Here is a 26,287-nt window from a genome sequence, read left to right as displayed (position 1 = left end):
TGCTGGGAAATGGGGCCTTAGCTGGGGAAACGGCTGCATTTCTCACTGTTACAGCAAAGGGCTGCTGAGTGCGGACAAAGGAAAAGGTGTGGGATCCCAAAGTCGGAGGTCAAAGAGGTTGTGGCCCAGCTGCACAATGGCAAGCAATGGTGGGGTGAACAGACGAGAACAACAGCGTCAGCACAATGCCGAAAGACCAAGGCTGAATTAAACACCACCCATCCACATTCCTGGTCACTAAAAACCTTCAGTGCCTCTGAGTTTATTTCTCTCTGGATAAAGAGATTGGCAGAGGGGTTTTTACATTGGCAAACCCACCAGTAAGGCCCCAGACTAGACAGAGATAACAAGTCCCGCTGGAGGCATCGTGACACTCAAAACCGAGGGCCTCAGCAGCGGCCTCAGTGCAGAAGTTTTCCTCTGACTTTCTCCTGCCCTCCTGTCTCTCAGTCCCACTCTACCCCAAAGTGCCAGAGAAACTAGAATCCCTCTTCCCCAGTGCAGGTCATAAGAACCAAAACCCCTGATCCCCAAAGCCAGCATCAAACCTAAAAATATGACTCCAACTTTCCCCCTGCCTTTCTGTGTAAAAACTGCCCATAAATAAATCCTCTGACCTACTTTGTTTGACTGTAGATCACAAGACCCCCATTCCAGAGAGGGCCCTGCCCCATGCCCAGAAGGAAGGAACACTGCTCAGAGAGGCCAAGAAGCATCTAGATAGACAGGCCTGGCTGGGTTTCCCCACTCAGTCCGTTAGCATGAGGTCAGACCTTTCCCTCCAATCCTACTTCTACACACTGCCCATACTTTGCTGAACCACAGCAAAATAATGAACAATTTCCCCTGTATCTTTGGGTCTTCCTTTGGAAGCCTGCTGTGTACACATTAAGTAAATGTATATGCTTTTTATCCTATTAATCGACCTGCCTCAAACCTGTGATTTTCAGGAAAACTCCAGGGGGCCAAAGGCCTTGGTCCCCACACTATCATGCAGGCAAACCAGAGCATATTGGGCTGTGAAATCAGAGCTCGACAATACCAACCATCCTGGCATCAGAGTACCTGTCCTCAGGCAAGGGTGCTCCAGCCAGCTTGGCTACTGTAGGAAATATGTCCATGTTGCTAGTGGGCTCATCAATCTTCTGGCCAGCCTGTATCACCCTGGGCCAACGAAGGATGCCTGGAACCCGGATACCTCCTTCCCAGTTGTTTGCTTTTCCTCCTAAAAGATCAAAAAAGAGGTAAGAGGCAACAGGGAGATTTCAATGCTTTCAATGCTCACTTCAATGGACTCTTTCGTGCTCAATGTAGAAGAACCAACTGCTCTAATTACATAGATTCCATCCATGAGTATTCCATAAGCAATATAGTATATGTTGTATTGAAAAAAGGAATATATATGATACAGTCACCACCATGCGTGACATGGTCAGCACTGTATGGCATCTTGAACAAAAACTTTGTAATCAGAGGGACTCAACACAACAAAGATTTGAGTCACCAAAGATTCAAATCAATGACTCTGGAGTCAGGGAATTCAAGTTCCATTTCTACTTTACACCAGCTGTTGTAGGCAAAATAATGGTGCCCCCAAGTGTCCGCATCCAAATTCCTGGAGCCTGGAGCCTGGGGAAATGGGTATTTTGCCTTATATGGCAAAAGGGACTTTAAACATGTGACTAAGGATTTTGAGATGAGGAGATTACCTTGCATTGTCTGAGTGGATCCAATGTAATCATAGGGTTGTAAACCAAAAATAAAATTCTAAGCCTCTCGACTAACAGAACAGACCCCTCCTCTCAGCAAAGGGCATTCCAAAGGTTTAACCTGAAACACTAGTTCAGTCCATGATGGAAATAGGGGATTGGACACGCCTCATTTTACCCTCTTTCCTTTGGAATTCAGGTACAACTGACCAGCATTAACATTAAAACACAGACCTTAAGACGGACAAAACAGACTGTTTGTAGCAATAAGATACCAACACGACAGATAGCAGGCCCTGATAGAAACTGCAGTAGTTTACCCCAAAATATATTTCTTTGACATATTTCAAAATAGCCCCACAAAGCTGTCTCTTGTGCAGAAAATCTACATTCTGTAGACAATCTCCTTCTCTTTTGGGGTCTTTTCCCTGATCCGGGAGAGAACTGACCAAGAGTCTGGCATCTTTTAAAGTCTGATAAGAAACACGTACAATCTATTCTCTCTGAAGCCTGCTACGTGGAGGCTTCATCTGCATCATAAGAACCTTGGCCTCCACAACACCCTTATTTTAACCCAGACACTCCCTTCTATCGACTGCAGGTCTTTAAATCAACTCTTTCAACCAACTGCCAATCAGAAATTCTTTGAGTCCACCTATGACCTGAAGCCTCCTCACCCCCCACCCCCCGACTTTGACTCATGCTACCTTTCCAGACTCAACAATGTACATCTTACATGTATTGACTGATGCCTTATGTCTCCCTAAAATGTATAAATCAAGCTGTAGCCAGAGCAACTTGGGTACATATTCTTAGGATCTCCCGGGGCTGTGTCAACTTGGCTCAGAATGAATCTCTTCAAACATTTTATAGAGTCTGACTCTTTTTGTAGACAGGGTCCTTTCAAGGGAAAGAGGGAGTCAGAGAAGTGGAGGGGTGTAATCACAGAGAGAGGCTGGAAGATGCTATGCTGCTGACTTTAAAGGCAGAGAAGGGCACCCCAAGCCCAGGAATGCAGGCAGGCTCCAGAAGTTGGATAAGGCAAGGAATAAGATTCTCCCCTAGAGCCTTCAGCAAGAAACATAGCCCTGCCAACACCTTGAGGACCCATTTAATTCATGGTTATTCCCAAAGGAAAATAAATCATTCTACCAAAAAGATACCTGTACCTGTATGTTCATTGCTGCATTATTCACAATAGCAGACATGAAATTAATCCAGGTGCCCATCGACAGGGATTGGATAAAGAAAATGTGGCACATATACATCATGGAATACTACACAGCCATAAAAAAGAACAAAATACTGTCCTTTGTAGCAACATGGTATAGCTAGAGGCCATTATCCTAAGTGAATTAATGCAGGAACAGAAAATCAAACACTGCATGTTCTTCCTTATAAGTGGGAGCTAAACATTCGGTACTCATAAACATAAAGATGGCAACAGTAGACACTGGGAACTACTGGGGGGAAAGAGGGAGGAGGTCAAGGAGTGAAAAACTATCAGGTACTATGTTCACTACTTGGATGACAGGATCACTAGAACCCCAAACCTCAGCATAACGCAATATACCCATGTAACACACCTGCACACGTACCCGCTGAATCTAAAAATTTAAAAAAAATCATGTTGTTTTGAGTCACTAAATTTGTGGTCAATGATTACAACGGACATAGGAAACAGATACGCCAGTCCTTTGCACTTGAGAAAATAGCTTCAGCTTTCTGTATCTCATATTCCCACAATGTTTCCACGTGAGTATTACATGGAATGATTATCCCAACTGCCAAGCTCAGTGCCTGCAAGAGAGGCACAAAAAATGGCTATTATCTTCGTTGGTATTATTTTATTACCAGGATGGCTCTTAACCAGGAGAGTTGAGGAAACAGGCTTGGTGCCTATGAAGCAATTAGAATATAATTAAATACAGCATTGAAAGGGTACCGGCAGAGGCAGGAAGGGTGAGTTCAGAGTGGATCAGAATGTCAGCAGATAATCTCAGAAGATGGTCACTGAAGGAACCAAAATATTTCACCCCAAAATACTCTTCTTTGACATATTTTGAGATGGATGTTCAGAGGGTCTGCAAACAGAAGCAGCCCTGCAAAACTGTCTTTTGTACGGGAGATTTGAATCTATAGAGAAAATCTGGCTGGGCGTAGTGGCTCACACCTGTAATCCCAGCACTTTAGGAAGCCGAGACAGGTGGATCATCTGAGGTCAGCAGTTGAAGACCAGCCTGGCCAACATGGTGAAACCATGTCTCTACTAAAAATACAAAAATTAGCCAGGCGTGGTGGCGCACGCCTGTAATCCCAGCTACTTGGGAGGATGAGGCACGAGAATTGCTTGAACCCGGGAGGTGGAGGTTGCAGTGAGCCAAGATCTCACCAGTGCACTCCAGCCTGTGTAACAGAGTGAGAATCTGTCTCAGAAAAAAAAAAAAAAAAAAAAAGAGAGCGAGAGAGAGAATCTGCATTGAGGCAGCCAGGCTTTCTCTGAAGGCCTCCCTTGTCTGATCTAGGAAAGATGAACTGAGAGACACACACCTTTAAAGGTTTGCAAGAAACATTCACCATCTCTTCTCTCTGTGGACTGCTACACAGGAGGTCTTATCTGCATAACAAGACCACCTCTGCTAGCCAGGCGTCCTCTTCTCCCCTCTCCTAACCTGTGTTGCCAGGAGGCAAGGCCCCATTCTTTCTGTAACCTCAAGATGGTGTAAAAGCATCAACCATCCAGCCATTTCTTTGAGATCTATTTTGTAAGGCTCCATGCATGTTAATAAATTTGTGTGCCTTTTCTCAGTTGCCTTTGTCAGCTGATTTTTAGCAAACCTTCAGAGGGCAAAGGGGCAGTTTTCCTGTGGCCCCTATATGAGCAACACCTCCCGTTGAGGGATGGAGACCAAGTGCTCCAGTATAGGGCTCAGACAGGCCAGGGCTGAGGTCACTCCAGCTGGGCAGGTGACCCATCGCTGGGGGAATAAACACTGCTTCCTCACCCTTTATGACAAAGACAGCGTAGGGCTAAGTGGCACTGAAGTAGCCATCAGGAATTTAGGCTGGGGACAAAGGGAGTGGAGTTGAAGATCAGCTACTCAAAAAAGAGGCTGTTTTAAACAATTTGTGTGAAGCATTAAATAGACAGTTAAGTGAGAATGAAGCCAATGAAAAAATGCTCATTCCTTGCAGGAATATCATGTGTGAGTCAACTGGAAATAAATGCCACTTATATTTAGGAAGTAAATTACTAGAAACAGAGGTTTCAGGGGTCCTGAAGCAAATCTCCATTGTTAAAAGCTCATCTCTCTCTCTCTTTTTTTCCTCTAACCTTTACAGGAATGCCTCCTTTTATTGCACTCTGTTCTAGTGTGTTTTTCAGATGTTACATTATTTATCTATGTATGTATTTGTTTATGTATTTATTTTTATTTATTTTAGGTTCAGGGGTACACGTGCAGGTTTGTTATATAGGTAATCTGCATGGCTTGGGAGTTTGGCGTGCAGATTATCTCATCACACAGGTAATCAGTATAGTACCTGATATTTAGTTTTTTAATCCTCTCCCTCCTCCCACCTTCCACTCTCAAGTAGGCCCCAGAGTCTGTTGTTCCCTTCATTGTGTCCATGTGTACTCAATGTTTAGCTCCCACTTATAAGTGAGAACATGCAGAATTTGGTTTTAGGTTCATGCATTAATTCTTTTAGGATAGTGGCCTCCAGCTCCATCTATGTTGCAAAGGACAGGATCTCATTCTTTTTTATGGCTGCATAGTATTCCATGGTGTGTATGTACCACATTTTCTTTATCCAGTCCACTGTTGATGGGTATTTTGGTTGACTCCATGTCTTTGCTATTGTGAATAGTTAAAAGCTCATTTCTTACAGCTGAAGACTGTAGTCTCCTCAGCGGGCTCTGACCTTTGCAGACATTCAGACATTCTATATGCACAGTCACTTAGGGGAGATTCCTATGGAAGTTCACGTTATACTTTGTAGTTTCTGTGATGGCGTCCTAAGAAAGTTAAAACTCTTCCCCTTATTTTATCCTTTCAACATCACTTGAAGGTAATTCTCTGACAGATACTGTGATTCCTGCTTCACAGAGATCACAGCCAACTAATGGGAAGTTTAACTACTTTGCCGTACTTCATTCAAGCAGTTGAAAGCAGATCTTTGGGAGGAATCTCAACGTGTGAATTACAGTCTAATTTTCCTTCTGTTCCATCAAACTCATACAATTTTCACCTGCTTATCCTGCTACTCAATCAAACTCACGCCATCTTCACTTTAAATTTAACAACAAAATAAGTGATTGCTATAGAACAAAAAAGGGCTGGTTTCATTAATGGTCTAGATATACACATATTGCCCCCTTGTTTTAAATAAAACAGCATAAATAAACGGGAACAAAAACCAAACTATTAAATCAAGAAAAAGCACCCTCTAAAAGTTAATCCTCTAGATGCAACGTGGCATTGTGTATTGATTCTGAAACAGAGAAAGGGCATTAATGGGAAGGCTGGTAACACGTGAAGGTTAATTTTGACAAATACACCACAGTTGTGTAGGATGGTAAGATTGCAGATAGCTGGGTGAAAAATATACCTCTGTACTACCTTTGTAATTCTCCATCAATCTAAACTCATTCATAACATTTTTATATTTTATATATATAAAATAAATAATAAAAAATATAAAAATATATATAAAATAAAATATATATAATTATATATAAAATATAAAATATATATAAATATATATTATATATATAAAATATAAAATATATATATAAAATAGTTGCACAATCTGAGGCTGAAAGAACTTCAGTTATGTGCTGTCACTTACTTAGTAAGCGGTAGAGTTACAGATAGAAATCCAGGTTTGTCTGACTGACTCCAAAGCCTGTGAATTTAAACAGTTCTCTCATATCACTTTATCTTTGCAGCAAGAGCACTGGTGCCAAGTTGTCTGCGTCCTGCGAGAAGAGGATCACACCATATTTGTAAACCACATTTAGTTTCTACACCTACGTAGAAACTCAGAAAGATACATGTGAACAGTAGAATTAAGGACTGAGGCACTGAGCGAATTTCGTACCCTCCCAGGAGTTGATCTGTACATCATCTTTAAGGTGAAAGGCAACGTCTGAGGATGGTTTACTAGGGGCTCACCAGGGGAAGCCAAGGGACGCACCTGGCTGTAGAGGCACGTGAGAGAGTGGCTGAAAAACATGGCCCTTAAACAGCAGACAGTGGCTGGGTGCAGAGGCTCATGTCTGTAATGCCAGCACTTGGAGAGGCCTAGGCAGGTGGGTTGCTTGAGACCAGGAGTTCAAGACCGGTCTTGGCACCATGGTGAGATGCCATCTCTACAAAAAAAATTAATAATAATTAAAAAAAATAGCCAGGTGTGGTGGCACACACCTGTAGTCCCAGCTACTCAGGAGGCTGACGGGGGAGGACTGCTTGAACCTGGGAGTTTGAGGCTGCAGTGAGCTATGATTGTGCCCCTGCACTCCAGCCTGGGTGACAGAGAGAGACGTCATGTCTTAAAAAACAGAAAACAAAGCACATAGTTTCACAAAAATCCACAGGCACATCCAACGTCTGTGTATTTTACAACCCAAGTGCCAGTGATCTATTCCCCTCTGAGGAATTTGCTAATATCCCAGAACTCCAGGTGATGGAAGAGACATCTTATGAGAACATGGCTTGATGTATAACCACTTTGAAAACAAAGCAAAATAAAACAAATCTCCGGCAGAGGCCCTGGAAATATCACAGCCTGCCAGAGATTCCAGATTCCCCAAGGAGCTCCAAGCCACAAATGGCCACCTGGTGGCAATAATTCTGCTTGGGTGCAAAGAAGTAGCTTACCCCTGCTCAGGTAAGATGCACAGAGCACCTCTATTGCAGGCACAGGACTATGGGGGCAGCTGTGCCTGTAGCCCCTAGATCTAGCCACCTACTGACCACCTGAATGGTAGCACCAGGCATGGTTTCATCTGCAGCTAGTGTTAACAAATTGTCACACCCGAGAAACGCTCTGTTGGAAGCTCTGAACCCACTATGTGGAACATCATGAGATTCCCATCTTGTATTAATAGTTCTGAGTCTATATTCAGGTCCTAAAGAAATGTACCCATAAACATAATCTTGTGCAATTTTCTAAAGCTATAAAGAGAGAGTTTCTACAACAGTCATGGCAAAAAAATGTTTTAAAATTTTTTTAACGGATGATAAACACATCCGAGCACACACTGCCTATGGAAAAACATGTTGGAGGAAGCATGATCACACATTTGCAGGCATGTGTTGATGAGCAAGTGCCCTTGCTTGTCAGATGGTGTAGCTTTGAGTCTCCTTCCTCCTGTGATATTGTGTGGAAAGCGAGATGCGCCAAATGTGTCTGTCAGGCTGAAAAAGCACCGAAATCTGCTCTCCCGGGCACCACTCACATTATCATCGAGCAGAGTTTAGAGGAACTCAGAGGGTGGACACGGGATGCTTCATTCATTCAGCAGACATTTAATAAGCAATGACTTGCTATGATCAGGACTAATGATGGAGTTTCACATGCTCCCCAAACCATTCAAACTCATGACTTTATTAACTCTTGATTCTCACCATCACTCTGCAAGGCAAGTAACCCATTTCACAGCCAAGAAAACTTTGGCAAAGGTTACACAGCCAGTAATTGATGGTATTAGGTATAGTTCTAGAACCTGTCCTGCCAAATGCTAGACTTTACTGATTTTCACATCCCCAAATGGGACACAAAGATATACAATGGAGATTACGCCCTACAGAAACTCACAGCCTCAAAAGATAGATAATACCCACTGAGAACTCTGATTGTATGCCGACAGAATCCCAGAGAGAACACAGTGAACAGGGACCTTGCCCTACAGAAATTAAAGGTCTCAAAAGACAGCTCATATATATCCACAGGCCAGGCACAGTGGCTCACACCTGTAATCCCAACACTTTGGGAGACTGAGGTAGGAGGATCACTTGAGGTCGGGGTTTGAGACCAGCCTGGGCAACACAGTGAGACCTAGTCTCTACAAAAAATAAGAAATAAAAAAGTTAGCCAGGCATGGTGGTGCATGCCTTTAGTCCCAGCTACATGGGAGGCTGAGGCAGGAGGATTGAGTAAGCCTGGGAGTTTGAGGCCATAGTGAGCTGTGATCATGCCACTGCCCTCTAGCCTGGGTGACAAAGTGAAACCCTGCCTCAAAAAAACAAACAAACAAACAAAAAGATATGCCCACAGATAACTCTGATTAAACACCAACAAAAATCAAAGGAAATGTCTTTTACCTGGGCGAACCTGCCCTGTGCCAATAGATTTTGACTTGGGTTTTGAAGGAGAAATAAACTTAGGAAAGTTGGAGAATGGGATACGGGGGAAAGAAAAAAAAAACAGGTGAAGGAGTATGAATTATTTTTTCTGAAAATTTATGAGCAGAGAAAAAGCCATGGTCTAAGTTTAAAATTTTGTAGAGTAATTGTCCAATTTACACTTTTAACATCTTGATGGCATGTTGTGATGATGTTCTCATCACAGAAGGATGATGGCTGAGTTACTCAATCTCTCTAGGCAAGCGTAGCGAGGATTCTTCTACAATTTACTCAAAGACTCTTGTTAGAAACAGCTGTTTGCAAACTAGGCTTCTATTTTTGTCCTTCTGAATGCTACCACACAGCAGGTCAAATCACTTTTAATGGCAAGAGCATATGCTAGTCATTCTTATGCTTGATCTAGGCAGAATTTTATGAAATATTCTGTTTTTCATTTTTCTCCTCAAATCTTCCCATCTGAGATAACACTAATTCTCTGAATTGAGGCAAACCCCGCTGAAGTGTGTGATGATAATTCACACGAAATGTTTTCTCACCCAAGATGCTACATTTTACACTCTCCTTGATTTATTCATGCCAAAGACTAAAACCCATGAACTGCAGATGGGAAATATAACAATATTTTTCAGGTTCCACCAACGTATTACCCATCTATTATGAAGGCAAAAATAAGGAACCTGGTGATATCAGTTCCTAAATAACATGTCAAGAATTGAAGAATATCCTTAAAATTAATTGACACAGGTCAAATGATTAAGAATGACTCCTCAAGCAATACGTCCAACTGCTAAGGAATCTAAGTCAAGGGCTGGCAAACTTTTTCTCTAAAGAGCCAGATAGTAAATATTTCAGGCTCTTTGGGTGGCTTTCTCAACTACTCAACTCTGCTGTTGTAATTAAGCAGCAGCCAGGAATGAGACATCCACAAATGAGCACAGCTGGGTTTCAATAAAACTTTATTTAGAAAAATCAAGGGCTGGTTTGCATTAGGCCCACACGCTATAGCTAGGCCAGTCCTGTTCTAATTTACTAAATTCTGATTTTTTGGGGTGGGGTGAGCACACCAACTTGGACCTTACTCCATAATATTAAATCCTTCAGCATCGGGGGAAGTGTCACAGCAATGTCTACTAACATTTTTCTTGTCACTTAATTGAACTCCTACTTAATATTGTCTGCAAGAATGAAAAACTAAAAAATATATCTTACTCTGGAATGCGAAGCTAACCATGTCCTGACTGGGGTCCACCTTTCCAACATCACACCTTGGTTGAGCTGAGTCCCACGAAAATGTCCTGGTCAACAGCTCATCCTCTGCTCTCTGGAAAGTTCTGCTGCTCCCTCTTGATGGTTGCTCTGCTAGGATTTGACCCTGGGATGGTTAATATTGAGTGTCAACTTGATTGGATTGAAGGATGTAAAGTATTGTTCCTGGCTGTGTCTGTGAAGGCGTTGCCAAAAGAGATTAACATTTGAGTCAGTGGGCTGGGAGAGGCACACCCACCCTCAATCTGGGTGGGCACCATCTCATCAGCTGCCCATGCGGCTAGGATAAAGCAGGCAGAAGAATGTGGAAGGACTAGACTGGCTGAGTCTTCCAGCCTACATCTTTCTCCCATGCTGGATGCTTCCTGTCCTTGAATATCAGACTCCAAGTTCTTCAGCTTTTGGATTCCTGGGCTTACACCAGTGATTTGCCAGGGGCTCTCGGACCTTCGACCACAGACTGAAGGCTGCACTATCATCAGCTTCCCTACTTTTGAGGTTTTGGAACTTGGACTGGCTTCCTGGCTCCTCAGCTTGCAGACAGCCCATTGTGGGACTTCACCTTGTGATTGTGTGAGTCAATTCTCCTAATAAACTCCCTTTCATATAGACATCTATCCTATTAGTCCTGTTCCTCCAGAGAACCCTGACTAATACAGCCCCCACACCCAAATCATTTACAAAGCTTCTTAAAAGCCTAGATAACAAGCCTCTCCGATTTCATTAAGCCTTCTACGATCACATATTATTTTTCTACTTTCAATTTCCACAGTATTTTTCAAGTTCAAGTTTATGGGACATATGACAACCAATTCTATGCATGTCTCATTCCAACAGGAGCAACAGTATTTGAGAACAAACTATCTAATGCACTGTTAAATCAACTAAAGTAATAGTGAAATCCCTTCCAAATAGATGGTACTCAATATATTTTGTGAAATAAATGAAATAATGAATTAATCAATGAAGAGTATTGCTGTGGGAAAAAAACAGAAGCCTAGAGGTGAATGTGATTATAAATTCCTATTTCTAACCTCTTCTGGTCTCTATTTTGCTAAATGTTTCATTTCCCTAACACATTGCATTCCTAAAATTTTCTCCACCAGAGTCATATACTAAACAGCTTGACCTTTGACTATCAAAAGAGAAACTCTCCCTGCATGTCATCAAAGAAAATGAGCCCATAAGTATGAGCTATGCCCACTCCCTGCCCTCACAGAGCCCAGTTTACCCACCGTGGCCACATCCTTTTCACTTTCCCACCTCTTTGCTGTCCCAGAATCCCAACCTTTCTCTCCTGCAGAGCACGCTCGACCACACAACTTCAATCTTGCCCATCTCAAAAGTGAGAAATTCAAGCCTCCCATTATGGGATCACAATCTCCTGCCTGTCCATGTGACTTTTTCAACAACAGGTGCAAGCTCTGCCACATTTAACTGTGTAGTATTAAGGTCATACATTTTGTCAACTGAAGCCAATGCAATCAAATCACTCTGCCTATGGCAATGCCTGAGACGGTGGTGATCCAGCAGTTGCATTTTCTGCTGAAGTGGACAGTCCCAATCATTCCAAATGGCCCTTCCATTTTCAGGTTGTTCACTAACGTTAACCCATCTGTCTGGTCCCTACTCCCAGCTCAGATAACCCACAAGGCAGAGCTCAATGCCCGGACATGATACCAAGTCTCCATCACCTGACACTGTCAGTCCTTGCTCACACTTTTTTTTTGAGACAGGATCTCACTTTGTTACCCAGGCTGGAGTGCAGTGGTGCAATCAAGTCTCACTGCAGCCTCCACCTCCCAGGCTCCACTGATCCTCCCATCTCAAGCCTCTGGAGTAGCTGGACTACAAGCACATGCCATCACATCTGACTAATTTTTAAATCTGTTTTTTAGAGATGGTGTCTAACTATGCTGCCCAGACTGGTCTCGAACTCCTGGGCTCAAGCAATCCTTCTGCCTTGGCCTCCCAAAGTGATGAAATTACAGGTATGAGCCACTGCGCCCAGCTACATTTTCATCCCTAGAAATACTGAGCTGCTTTTTCGCTCCCCATAAGTATTTCACACCTGCCTACTGTGTACTTCCCACCTGTCCTCTCCTAGCCAACAATGCAAAACGTCAGCCTGCAAAATGTCAGCTCCTCCTGGAAGGTTCTCTGAATTCCCAAGTTGGGCTAACTGCCTTTACCATTCTTTAACAGTTCCCTTACCAGTACATTACACTGAAGTGGTCTCTTATATCTCTATCCTAAAACCTAGTAGAATTTAGAGGCATTCTGTCTTTTAGTAGAATTTAAGCTACTAGCTTCTAGTAGAATGTAAATTAGTAGCAGTTGGAGACCCTTTATTCTTTGCCTTTATACCCTATCAGCTAGCCCTGTGCCGGCACGTTCTATAGAATCAATATATAAATGCATGTCAGTAAAATTCAACCAAATGCATGAACACATAAATGAGACTGATGTGATCTTCTTTCAAAGGTGAAAAGGCTGTGGATACCTGCTGGAGGACTAAATACTGACACTAGCATGAAGGCGCAGCTTTGCCTACTGTTGGGAAGTCAATGACAATGTTTGCCAACATCATTTGAACATAACTACCTTGTAATAATCTACCAGAGTCAGTTGCTACTATTTTTCTCTCACAATAAAAGTATCAATTGCTCTCAGAAAGCTGTGTTATTGAATGATGGAAAGAGATGTCAAAATCAGTGACTGTAAGAAGCAACTCATAAGTGACATGGACTCAAGCCATGTGTTTGGAATTTGGCCTTAAGGTAAGGAAAAAATGTCTGAAGAGCAGTGCCTTCCATGCAGCCATCAGGGAATTTTAAAAGCATTTCTCCACACATGAAAAAAAAAGTCTATATTCTTGAACACTCTGGAAAATATGATCCCCCACCCCCACACTTCTGCAGAAGCCATCTATAGAGTTAATTTATCCATTCCATTGACATTTATTACTTGCTTGTAGGCAGAGAAAAAGGAAGGGAGGAAGAGCTTCCTTCAGGGTGACCTTGACTTGGGAGAGGGATGGAAATGAAGCCAGACATATGAGTTTAACTGTTCTGTTCTGAGAGTAAGGAAATCTTGTATTATGAGGAAAAGGCAAACAAGTCTAAACTCAACTAAAAGAAAATCTTAAGGAAGTTATTCTGGTCCCATCTAAGGGATATTTTAGGAGAAAGGGAAGAAATAGGGAGAGAAGGAGACAGAAGGAAGAGAAATCTGAGAAGTGTTCACTATTTGTATTAGTCCATTTTCATACTTCTATGAAGAAATATCTGAGACTAGGTAATTTATAAAGAACAAGTTTTAATGGACTCACAGCTCCACATGGCTAGGGCACCTCACAATCATGGCGGGAGGTGAGGGAGAAGCAAAGGCACGTCTTACATGGCATCAGGCAAGAGAGCGTGTGAAGGGGAACTGCCCTTTATAAAACCATCAGATCTCATGAGACTTATTCACTATCACGAGAACAGCACAGGAAAGACCCGTCCCCATGATTCAATTACCTCTGATCGGGTGCCTCCCATGACATGTGGGGATTATGGGAGCTACAATTCAAGATGAGATTTTGATGGGGACACAGCCAAACCATATCCCTACTCAGTCAGTAAGTTCTTATTGAATGCCTACTCCATGGTTACTCAAGGCACCAGGACACAGTGGTGAATGAGGCAGCCTAGATTCCAGCTTCCATGGGAGAAGGACTATGAGCAAATAAAATAATAAACAGGTAAGATATCAGAGATGCAAGCAATTAGAATAAAGTGGTGGGAGGAGACAAGGACTTTTGATTTGGTGGTCCAGGGAGACCTTACAAAGGCAACATATGAGTGAAAGATAAAATCCATCCAAAGATGAGATGAAAGGATGAGTTTCCAACACAAAGACTCTAAGGTGGGAACAAGACGAAGGGGTTGGGGGACCCAGGAAAAGCCAGGAAGAGAGGAGAAGAAAACTGTACAGCTGGGGTGCAGACTTCACATTGTATTTTCAGTGGATGAGAAGATATTGGAGTGGTTTTTTGTTCTGTTTGTTTGTTTGTTTGTTTGAGACAGGGTCTTGCTCTGTTGCCCAGGCTGGAGTATAGTGGTGCAATCATAGCTCACTGTAGCCTCGACTTCCTGGGCTCAAGCGATCCTCTTACCTCAGCCTCCTGAGTAGCTAGGACTCCAGATGTGTACCACCACCCCTGGTTAATTTTGTTTTTTAAATTGTTTTTTTGTAGAGACAGGGGTCTCACTCTGTTGACCAGCCTGGAGTGCAGTGGTGCAATAATAGCTCACTGCAGATTCAAACTCCTGGGCTCAAGTGATCTTCCCACCCTAGCCTCCTCAGTAGTTTGGACTACAGGTGTGCAACACAACAGCCAGCTAATTTTTACATGTTTTTTGTAGAGACAAGGTCTCACTATGTTGCCCAGGCTGGTCTCCGACTCCTGAGCTCAAGTGATTCTCCCATCTCAGCCTCCCAAAGTGCTGGGATTACAGGTGTGAGCCACCATGCCTGGTTGATATTAGAGTGTTTGAAGAAAGGAAAAAAGCCATGTGAAGGTGGAGGCAGAGATTGGAGTGATACATCTACAAGTCAAGAAAGGTGAAGAATTAATGTCAGAACAAAGGATTCTCCCCTAGAGGTTTCGTAGGGAGCCCACCACTTCCAGCAGCTTGCTTTCAGACTCCTGGCCCCCAGAACTGAGAGAAAACAACTTTCTGCTGTTGTTAAGTCACCCAGTTTGTGGTGCTAACAGTTATGTCAGTCCTCAGAAATTCAATAGAGTACATTGACATTATGTTTATGAAAGCTCACTCCAGTGTCTGGGTGGAGAATGGAGTGTGAGAACAAAGAATTACGGAGACCACCAAGAAGCACACTAGAGAAGTCCAAAGGGCAGACCACAGTGGCCTGGACAAGATGGAAAATTGATACAGCTGACAAAAGATGACCAGTGTCAGATAAACTTAGAAAATAAAGTGAATAGGATGTGATTCCAAAATATGGGATACATAGGGGTTAAAGAGAGGCAAAATAAAACAAGCCCATCAACCAGCAAATATTGTAGCACTGAGGTTCAGTCATGGGGTAAAGCATTCAATAAGATCATGCAGATTTGGGCATGTGTAGGCTTGGGCTAGCTTGCATTTGATGTCTAGCTTGCATCTTTCCGAGATGACATGCCTACTGAGCTTCCAGGTTGTGTGGCAAGTGGGCAGCTGGACATAGCAATGTGGACCTCCACAGCAGGGTCCCGGCTCTGTATGTGGGATGCCCTGTAGTTGGATGTCATATGACATCCTGGATTTGGATGACATCAGATAGGGCAAACGTGAAGATAAAGGGAAGGGGGCCCAGGACAGAGCCCTGGAGGTCTCCAACATTGAGAGGTGGATCAGGTGAGAAGCAGCTGCAGTGAAGGTTGAGAAGAAACTTCCATGAATTTGTTTGCAACTCCTGATGCAAAGAGAGGCTCAAAGGCTTAGAACCCTGATTTAGACAAGTGAAGCTAGGGCTGGGGCCACTTGCTCCTTCAATAAGAGAACTGCAATTTGCAGGACTCTCGGCTTGAACTCCTTTCTGTTCTAATGCCTTGACAGAGATACAAGTGCAGAATGAAGCGTCTTCTCAAGACTCACCCACCAGGCTGATCCAAATAGATCCAATAACTGTCCAGGGTGCAGGAACATAAATTGAGAGCCATAAACTAAATTTCCTAGAAAGAGTTAAGGATTGCACAGAAATCTTAAATCCTCTGTTAGTTTCAAGCAATGGTTTCTACTCCTAAGGTCCCAAAGAAGCAATGTGAACATTTTCAAATGTCAACAGCCCTGATGGAAAATTTTACATTTAACAGCTACAAAGGGTCACAGGCTATGGGATGTTCAGTGGTTTACTTATTTATCTTGCTGTCTATGAAAATCATAATCACATGGTATGGAACACAGTCAAATTAATGGGAAGCCCTAACGGAGACAATGATTTCTTAATTATTAAATGGGAAGATAAATTATTCCTTAGAAAATTGGTTTTATTAGGTTGACACAATCATTCAAAGCATGTGGACAATAGAAGAAAATTTATTTTAGAAGGGTCTCAGAGGGAAATATTCTAGGAACTACTCTGTAAAGGACTTACTGCCAAGATTTCTGAACTTTGACCAGAATTATACCCAAAGTATACATTTGACCCTACTCTTATTTCCCAATTTCCCTTTATGCCAGAACATTTTGACAAAGACAAAATTTATCCATATCCAAACCTAAAGAGAATAATCATACTGCAAAGTCATTTCCTTAAAGAAATGAAACAGTCCTATTATTACTCCCTCACCCCTGGAATAGTAGATAATTGTTTTTTAAACGTAGACTGCAGCAGACATGTAATGTACCTCTTATTAAAAGGAATAACCTGTTGAATTTAATGGAAGGATGATTTAATCCTAGCCATTCTACCAAATTAGCCCATAGATTTTTTTTAACAGGAAGTCTGGTATATTTTATTTTATTTATTTATTTATGTTTAACTTATTTTAGGTTTGGGGATTCACGTGAAGGTTGGTTTGTTACATATGTAAACTCATGTCATGGGGGTTTGGTGTACAAATTATTTAATCACACAGGTATTAAGCCTAGTACCCCATAGTGATCTTTTCTGCTCCTTTCCCTCCTCCCACCCTCCCCTCTCAAACAGACCCCAGTCTCTGTTGTTTTCTTTTATGTGTTCATAAGTTCTCATCATTTAGCTCTCACTTATAAGTGAGAACATGTGGTATTTGATTTTCTGTTCCTGCATTATTAGTTTGCGAAGGATAATAGCCTCCAGCTCCATCCGAGTTACAAAAGACATGATCTCATTCTTTTGTATGGCTTCATAGTATTCCATGGTGTATATATACCACATTTTCTTTATCCACTCTGTCATTGATGAAGCCCATAGATTTCACTAGGGAAACAGATTTGACTTGGGAATACAGTAGAATCATTAAGATCAAATACCGAGATGGCTCCGTAGCACTGTAGCCTGGGTGGCAGAGCGAGATTCTCTCAAAAGGAAAAAAAAAGTTCAAATAGCAAAGTCCTTTGAAGGGTTTTGATGGACAGTAGAAGTCACGATTGTTTAGAAAAGGATGCTATTTTAAACAGGGTGTTAAATCCTATGATTTCTCTGTGTCTGCATAAACCACAGGTATGTGTTCGAGTTTGCAGCTCTAGAGAACAAGATATCTTGACACTCAGAAGCCTACTTCCCATAACTAGAAGGAAACTCCATCTTCCTTTTAGGGCATTGTATTTTAACAATGTTTCACTGTGAACTTGATTTCAAATAAGTTGACAAAAGGATAATACTTTGCAATAGAGCGGTGGCTGAGACATTAATCATGTTACACATTCATGTTATCTCTAGCATGCAAGCAAAACATTTCTAATACATCGAATACATTTCTTTAAAAAAAAAAAGAAATTCTTGGAGTAGCTCCTGACACGCTTGCAGGGTTGTATGATAAAACTGGGGTTCCCAACCATTATTCAAGACCCTTGAGGCTCCCTTTCTGATCTATACCTCTTGTGTCTCTGAACCCTGGTGAACTATCTGTACAAAACGTGATGCAGCTCCTTCTCTGTCCCATGAAGCTTCCCCGGGATTGTCAGTCAGGGGTCCCCTCTCCCTGCCCTGGGGCTCTACAGCCTTCCATATGTAACTTTCTTAAGTAACTATTACTCTCCAACCACTTCTAGAATTGTGATTGATGTACACATCTCCTCCTCGGCAGCTGCTAAGCTATTTTGGAACTGAACAGGCACTAAGAGAGAGAATGAATTAATGGATGAACTAGAGCATGGAATGCAGCCTGGAACTCCAGTTTTTAGGGATGCTGGCATCTACAAAATGAAATAAAAACAACTCTCTCCACACAGGTTATAGCCTTGTGAAAATAAGACTGAAACACCAATGAGATGGAGCAGGGACCCCTCTTAGGGGCCTTCTGGACTCCCCCAGGCAGGGAAATAGGGAAAAATCTTGAGTTCCTTCAAAGAAAATTCCAGGCACCTAGCTAGCTTTGAAAAGTAAATGAGCAACTGATAAGCAGGAAGGTAATCATAGAGTAAAATAATAGACAAGGAAGTTAGAGCCATAAAATGTTTGGTTCCCTGTAACAACTACAGATAACACTTTAACATATGTCCCATAGTTGTTTTTCAGAAAGTGGACCCCTTCCAAATGGAAAATGCCATCTACCTAGGCTCCAGGTAAAGAGGAACTGAGGACTGAACTCTGACTGACATTCTTTGTTCCAAATTTCTTCCCAAGGGGCCTGGAGGAAGCCACGCCCACAGACCAGATATCATGTTTGTTTTTGCTGACCCCAAATTTTCACACAAAGCTTCACTTCCTAAACCAATCGCAAATCAGGGAATCTTTGAAGCCACCTATAACCTATGGGCACCCTTCTTTGGGATGTCCTGCCTTTTTAGGTCAAACCAATGTATAACCTCCATGTATAGACTTATGACTTTGCCTGTAGCCTCTGCCTCCCAGGCTTTAAAAACCTTTGCTTGCAAACCATTGGGGAAGTGGAATCTTAAGTGAGAGAGGCCTCATTCTACTTGCTTGGAACCCTGCAAATAAACACTCTCCTTTCTCCCACTGCAAAACCTCGGTGTGGATGTTTGGCCTTACTGCGCTGGGTGAGTGGACCCCAGTTCAGCCCGGTAACACCAAGTCATCATATATTAGGAATACATGTTTCTACTTTTTACTACTTTTAAAGTAACATGGCACACAGAGAAGGGCTGAAAGAGTGATAGCCTGCTGGGGTTAATCCTGTTCAGATTAAACACACCAGTTCATTAATCAAGCCCACATTACATATTGATCATGTGTCCTGCATTGAGCAAGGTAACAACGAGACCTAAAGGAAGGGGCTGGGAGGAGGTCTGAGCAGCCTATGAAGGTTGTCCAGATGCACCTAACAGGCATCTTTTTGTGCTAGGTGCCAGGTAACAAAAGGTGTAGGAGATGGTTCCTGCCCCTGGGTGCTCAGCCAGTCATAGGGCTCCAGATGTGCACATAGAGAAGTAAATAGAAGCATAAGGCTTCATAAGCTACCTGCAGCCTGAGGGATAGACTACAGAGGACTATTTCTCTTTGCCTCAGGTATGGTGTAATCTGGCCTTACTGAACTCCTTGTAGTTTGCAGAACAAGCTATTTGCTGCTTCTCCTTCTTTCCAGCATGACAAAAGAGAGCAAGGGGTTGGAAGGGCAGAAAGATATAGAAGGGGAGAGAAAACAGAGGCACAGATCCACTGGTGACCTCCTTTCTAGCCGTGTCTCCTTTGCAAACATTCCTGGGAACCCCTCAGCCAAGTGAGGCTCTCTTTCCCCTTGTGCCATTAGTATCTTATGCATGCAAGTGTTAGCACCCTTGTCAAATTGTACTGGGTCTTCCCAGGCTTCACATCATCATCTACCCACCCACCTACCAGTTCAACATGACTTCCTTCAGGGCAGACACCATGTTATATATTTACTGTTGTGTCTGGCCCAATGCAAGATACACAGAAGATAATCAATATTTCTAAACAAATTGATAGATAAAAGCATTCCCTATATCATCCTTTCATATCTTTGCTGGTAAACTGATTCACCCTCCCCTTTTGGTTAAGGCATCACCTCTTCTTGTACCTTCAACCCATATCCACTGCAGATTTGGCTGGGGAGTCCTAACCCTCAGCACAAATACACCCTTTTCGGTATCATATCACTTTATGAAATGGGCCACGTTGTGTGTCATGTAATGTCTGTCATATAAGATAGACATTAGATATGTCTAATGTATATAGACATTAAATATTAGCTATGTCTAAGTACATAAGATATGTCTAAATGTATATATTAGACAATATATATGTCTATGTTATATTGGCAGAGCATACACTATACAAGCCAGTAGCTGGGTCTCATCAAATATCTCCAATGACTAGCATGATGCCCAATCCACCATGAAAGTGGCTCAGCTAATGCTGCAAAAAAATTTTTGAAAAGAAGCGTCAGCTCAAAATACTACTGTGGGTTCACGTAGGCAGAATAATGGTCTCCCAAAGATGCTCTCGTCCTAATCCCTGTAACCTGTGAATATGTTACACCCCATGGCAAAAGAGACTTTGCAGATTAAGTTCATGATCTTGAGATGGGAAGATGATGTGGGATTATCCAAGCGGGCCGAACGTAATCTCAAGGGTCCTCATAAGAGGGAGGCAGGGGTGTCAGAGTAAGTGAAGGAGATGAGATTATGGAAGCAAAGGTCGGACACAGACACGGAGGTTTGAAAACAGTGAATTGTTAGCTTTCCACATGGAAGAAGGGGCCATGAGCCAAGGAAAGTGGGAAGTCCCCAGAAGCTGAAAAAGCCAAGGAAACAGATTCCCCCCAAGAGCTTGTAGAAGGCCCTACAAACATCTCAATTTCAGACCAGTGAGATATCCATCTTGAATTTCTGACTTCTAGAACTGTAAGTTCATAAATTTGTTTTAAGCCCATAAGTTTGTGTCAATTTGTTACAGTAGCGATAGGAAATCTACACATAGGGGTAGAGGAATTCTTGTTTTAAACAGTTACATTATATGAGGTTGCATTTACATTTGGAGATACGTACTCTCATTCTAATGTCTTGACACAAGATGTGGGCTTTTAAATTCTGTGGGAACCAGAACAGAAATGGTCACTTTGGCCTTCCGACTGTCTCCATGACTGTCTCCATGACACTGTCTCCTACCTATTGCAAAGTAGCAGAAGAACTATGGAAAAGCTCGAAAATCAAGAAAAAAGTGACGAGTGGATGAGCTGAGAGGTCAGAGCTTGTCCATCCCAGCATTTCTCACCTTTGTAGATCCCATTACTTCCGCCATGAATTTCTCCTTTGGAAGACACTTCTTCTACATGTGCTCCCTGGTCCGATGTGAAGTAGATGAGGGTATCATTAGCCAATCTCAGCTCATCCAGAAGGTTCAAGATCTGCCCTGGAGGGGAAAAAGACTCCACTTAAAAATAATGCATATTCGTAAAGCAAATGGAGATGGTTGCCCTACTCAATGGGTGGCTAATTTCTCAAGGTGGAAGTAAATGTTCTTACATATTGGAGTTTATCCCAACATGAGATGTGATGCAATCAAGACTGGCTGTGGCTGGGTTCTTAGAATAGACACCAAGATTCATTGACTTGAGTGCCATTTAGAAGCACCATTTGAACCTCTGGGTATCATGAAGTGATTCTGCAGGGAGACCTGAGAAAGTATTCTAAAAGTACCAGGTTCATTGATGGAGAGCCACTTGGAGGCAGGTGCCAGAAGAAAGAAGCTGAAAGGTTGTTCTCACCAGCTGGTGTTGGCCCTAAGGCTATAAAGAAGTCTATCATTTTTCCTTATTGGATGGGAAAACTAAACCAGTGATGTTCCTCTTATGTGAACAAATATGTATATAGATATTTTATGAGAATATTCTCTTTTAATACTTACGGTAGATACCCAAATCTAAACTATCCCTCACATGAATATCAATATTCCTCATTGACAGAGGAATAACCAGGAGTTATTCCCCAAGTCTAAACTATCCATCACAAATATCAACATTCCTCCTGACCTCACCTTCTTTCCCCAAAACTAACATTGTATACCACCTCCAGATAACCCCTCAAAAAATAATAGCAACAACAATAATAATAACAATAATTGCTACCCTCTGTTGAGCACTGTCTACATGTAGAGAATTTTATTACATATTATCTTGTTTAGACCACACTGAACCCTATGAGTAAATAGTACTAGCTTCATTTTATGGGTAGAGCAACAGTGCTGTAAAAGGGCGATTTGTTCAAGTTCAGATAGTTAGGAAGTGGGAGAACCGGAAAGTAAGAATTAAATCTGATTGAAAACTCAAAATGCTCAAATCTTGAACAGGTGAATAGATGGACTCAGTGAGAATCACAGAGGAGTAAAAAGTACACCAGAGAAAAAAAAATCTTGTAGAGATATATCCTGAAATACCCGTAGATGAAATGGAGGTGGTGAAGAACATGATAGCTGCTGTCTTCTTCAAAAGAATGCAGGACGAGAATAAATGAATATGGGATATAGATTCAACAAGATTAGCCAGGAGTTAATAACTGTTAAATATGAGTGAAGTGCATATGGAGGTTTAACTGTACTATTCCATTTCTGCATATGCTTATAATTTTCTGCAAGAAAAAAATAGAGGAAAGTTGAAGTTTGAAGAAGGAGCTGAAACATGGACTTTCTGATTAGGAAGCTATCACCCAGCTCTCAAATCAGAAGACAATGATGGGCAAACTAGAGGTATACAATGTACAATTTCCACAGGGCTCTACATAGTCATATGCTGCTTATTTAATTTAATAAGTCAGTGCATACTGCTAGGCTTTGATTGGTATATTAGAGCCTGACTCCATTTCTTAAAGTTTGAGTGCTAAGAGTTTTTAAGCCTCATCTCTCCCTTTTCTGCTTGTGCCACGCAGGCTGATAAGAAATCCTGGGCGCTCCCTCCTTCTCTGCCGGTGGGAGGTTGGAACTATGCAAGCCCCTGTCTGCACGCAAGAGACCCTTATCCCAGCCCCAAGTACTAATCACCATAACAGCAGAATCCATTTCTTTTCCGAGCTCTCTCAAGCTATTTTTTGTACTGGTTTAGTAACCTGCTGTATTAGTCTGCTCTCACGTTGCTAATAAAGACACACCCGAGACTGGGTAATTTATAAAGAAAAAGAGGTTTAACTGACTCACAGTATCACATGGCTGGGAAGGCCTCACAATCATGGCAGCAGGCAGGAGAGAGAGCCAGCCAAGCGAAAGCGGAAACCCCTCATAAAACCATCAGATCTCGCGAAACCTATTTATTACCATGAGAACAGTGTGGGGGAAAATCTCCCCCATGATTCCATTATCTCCCACCGGGTCCCTCCCACAACACGTGGGAATTATGGGTGCTACAATTCAAGATGAGATTTGGGTGGGGACACAGCCAAACCATATCACCTGCTCTTCTCAGAAAGCCACATTATATGAGTAATAAGCCTTTTCATATCCTCTTAGTGTGTGCATGCTGTCACTGGTCTCGACATGGGAATCAAATTTTGGGTGGGCTCTTAGTCACACCAGGATGTCCACAACAACTGATATTCTACAATGGCCCCAGGCATCCTCTGTGGTAGAAATTATTAAATATAGGATTTGGAATACATCCTATCCAGCAGGTAGATCACACCCTGCAGGGCCAGACCCTTGACTCCAGGTTGCACTCACACCTACTTGGTCCCGAAAAGGGGAAGGAGAAGGACTGCAGAGTGAGATGCCCATGGAGGTGGCAGAGATGATTTCTGATGCAAAAGCAACAACCAAGTCATTTGTGGAAAGGCATATTTTTGCTATTTGATTGCAAGTGCCACTGGCTAGAGTATGTTCAATGTTTCTCAATTTTTAACTCAAATGATAAACATTCCCAGAACCCACACCATATATGTAAATGTCATACTCAGAACCAAAAAATAAGACACCCGAGGGCCATTTTAGCAATTTGTCTCCCATGATAAATCATGATCAGGCAGACATTTATTATGGTGTTATCTGGTGCAGCTAAGCAAACCACCTGTGCTCTTGGGCTTGGGGTTGTTTGGCTGAGACACTAATTTAAGCCTAATGACTTTGAAAATGGTAATTAGCTTAATGAGTTGAAATAGAAGGAAGCAATAAGGCGCTATAACCCCCGTTTATACTTTGAAAGAAAAATGCCCCCTTTTGCTCATACAACAACCTCTGTGTAAAATAACACAGATTAGGCAGGTAGCAGAGGACTTAGGAATTTGCTTCCGTGTACTGTAGTTAGTATTTAGTGAAGGGCATATGACCATACACCCTCCTTTGAAACAAAATTCATCTTTCTATATGTAGAAGTATCTGCACAAAGAAAATGCTGCAAAGAAATTTCCTATAAAAATGTGTCTCCCGTAATAACTCAGGTGCACACAAAAACCCACACACAAATATTTATACCACGTCTATTTATAATCGCCAAAACCTTGGATGCAATGGAACTGCCCTTCAGCAGTTGAATGGATAAATAAACTGTGGTACATCCAGACAATGAAAGATTATTTCAGAGCTAAAAAGAAATGAGCTATAAAGCTATGAAAAGCATGGAAGGATCTTAAGGTATTTCTAAGTGAAAGGAGTCAATCTGAAAAGGCTACATACTGTATGATCCCAGCCATGGGACATTCTGGGAAAGGCAAAGCTATAGAGACCGTAAACAGATCAGTCATTACTGTGGGCTTGGGAGAAAGGAGGGATGAGGAGGCGGAGCACAGAGGATTTTGGGGGCAGTGAAACTACTCTGTATGATCCTGTAATTGTGGATCCATGCCATTATACCTTTGTCCAAACCCACAGAACATACAACACGAAGAGTGAACCCTAATGGAAACTATGGACTTCAGTTAATCACAACTTATCAATGTTGGCTCAATTGTAACAAATATACCACATGAATATATAATATAGATAATAAGGAAACTATGTGCAGGGGAGAGTGTATGAAAACTCTTTACTTTCTGTTCAGTTTTTCTGTAAACATAAAACTGCTCAAAAATAGTCTATTATTCTTGTTGTTTTTGAGACAGGGTCTTACTCTGTCTCCCAGGCTGAAGTGCAGTGTCACAATCATGGCTCACTGCAACCTCTACCTCTTGGGATGAAGTGATCCTCCCACCTCAGCCTCCTAAGTAGCTGGGACTACGGGTGAGTATCACCATGCCTGGCTATTTTTTTTTTTTTTTTTGTATTCGTTGTAGAGATTGGGTCTCAGTTTGTTGCCCAGGCTGGTCTCAAACTCTTGGGCTCAGGCAATCCCCTCGCCTCAGCCTCCTTCTGTTAATTTTTTAAATGCCTTTCAAACGCAGTTTTGACTCCTAGACTTCCTCATGCATTCATTCAACATGGATTTATGAAGTGCCCACCTTACACGGGCTGTGTGCTAAAGGCTGGGGTGCCACAGAGTTTTTCAGGGACAGCTCTCATCCTCAAAGCCAAGGCCAGCTACATCCTACTTACAGTTTCTCCTCTTGCCTATTTTTAACTCCAGACAAATTTACAGCTGCATTTATTATGCAGATTATCTCAACTGAAATATTCTGCATCCTTCCCCATCTTAATACTTCTCCCTGGATATTTCCTCCAAATTCCAATATTTCAAATGACCATGATATTTAACATGTCCTCATCAAAGTTTCTTCTTCATTGCCTAGAGTGATCACTTTCATTAAAGTGCCCTATACAACTGGGCTGGGATTAGTACAAGAGAAAGTAGCTGAGGCTGCCATGCATGTATGCATGCTAGAATATTTAGCTCAACTTCCTGAGAAATGGTCAGATTTCTAATTTCCTTTTAGCCCATTCTTTCCCAAAAGATACAGTCTGGATCCCATACTACTTAGGTCTTAAGCCAGAATCTCATTTGTAAATCCCAGAGCCCATTCAACATTTAATTTTTTATAGCATTGATCCTTCAAAGGTCTAACATGTTTCCCTCCTAAACACTGTGAACGGAAATCTCCCATGAGAACAAATGCTGCTGTATTAATTTTGCTTTCAGAGCAACCTATTATAAATTAGAGGTCTGCAAATATTATTTCTCCGTAAGGTTCTCCAGATATAATGACACTGATTTATATAGAGTGATAGTTTTGAATTGCCGATGGTGAGCTGCATTATAGCTTGTAAATGAAATGTTCTATCTCCAAAGCTTTCTCCCTTCATTTTCTGAACGAAACAAATATAGAAAATAAGCCATTTCAAGAGCACTTTGTTATTTAACTGGAGATAACAAGAACAAGCTTATCAACGTGAGGGCTTCCTAACCAGACCTTT

The 26,287-nt window shown here is 42.0% G+C and overlaps 1 protein-coding gene across 4 annotated transcripts in view; it reads right to left on the bottom strand.

Moving 5' to 3' along the window:
* The window catches only part of STS (steroid sulfatase), a 349,033-nt gene that overhangs the window by 170,460 nt on the left and 152,286 nt on the right, over window positions 1-26,287 (bottom strand). For all 4 annotated transcript variants that reach the window (XM_054544304.2, XM_054544305.2, XM_054544306.2 and 1 more), the window contains exons 8-9: window positions 21,236-21,373; window positions 1,066-1,225 (exon numbers count right to left, since the gene is read on the bottom strand). In XM_054544304.2, the coding sequence (XP_054400279.1) occupies window positions 1,066-1,225; window positions 21,236-21,373 (298 nt within the window). The remainder of the gene's footprint in view (window positions 1-1,065; window positions 1,226-21,235; window positions 21,374-26,287) is intronic.

This window comes from Pongo abelii, chromosome X (genome assembly GCF_028885655.2).
Source record: "Pongo abelii isolate AG06213 chromosome X, NHGRI_mPonAbe1-v2.0_pri, whole genome shotgun sequence".
Lineage (NCBI taxonomy): Eukaryota > Metazoa > Chordata > Mammalia > Primates > Hominidae > Pongo > Pongo abelii.
Note: the sequence above shows the minus strand (reverse complement) of the source record. Positions and strands in the feature narration are given on the sequence as shown.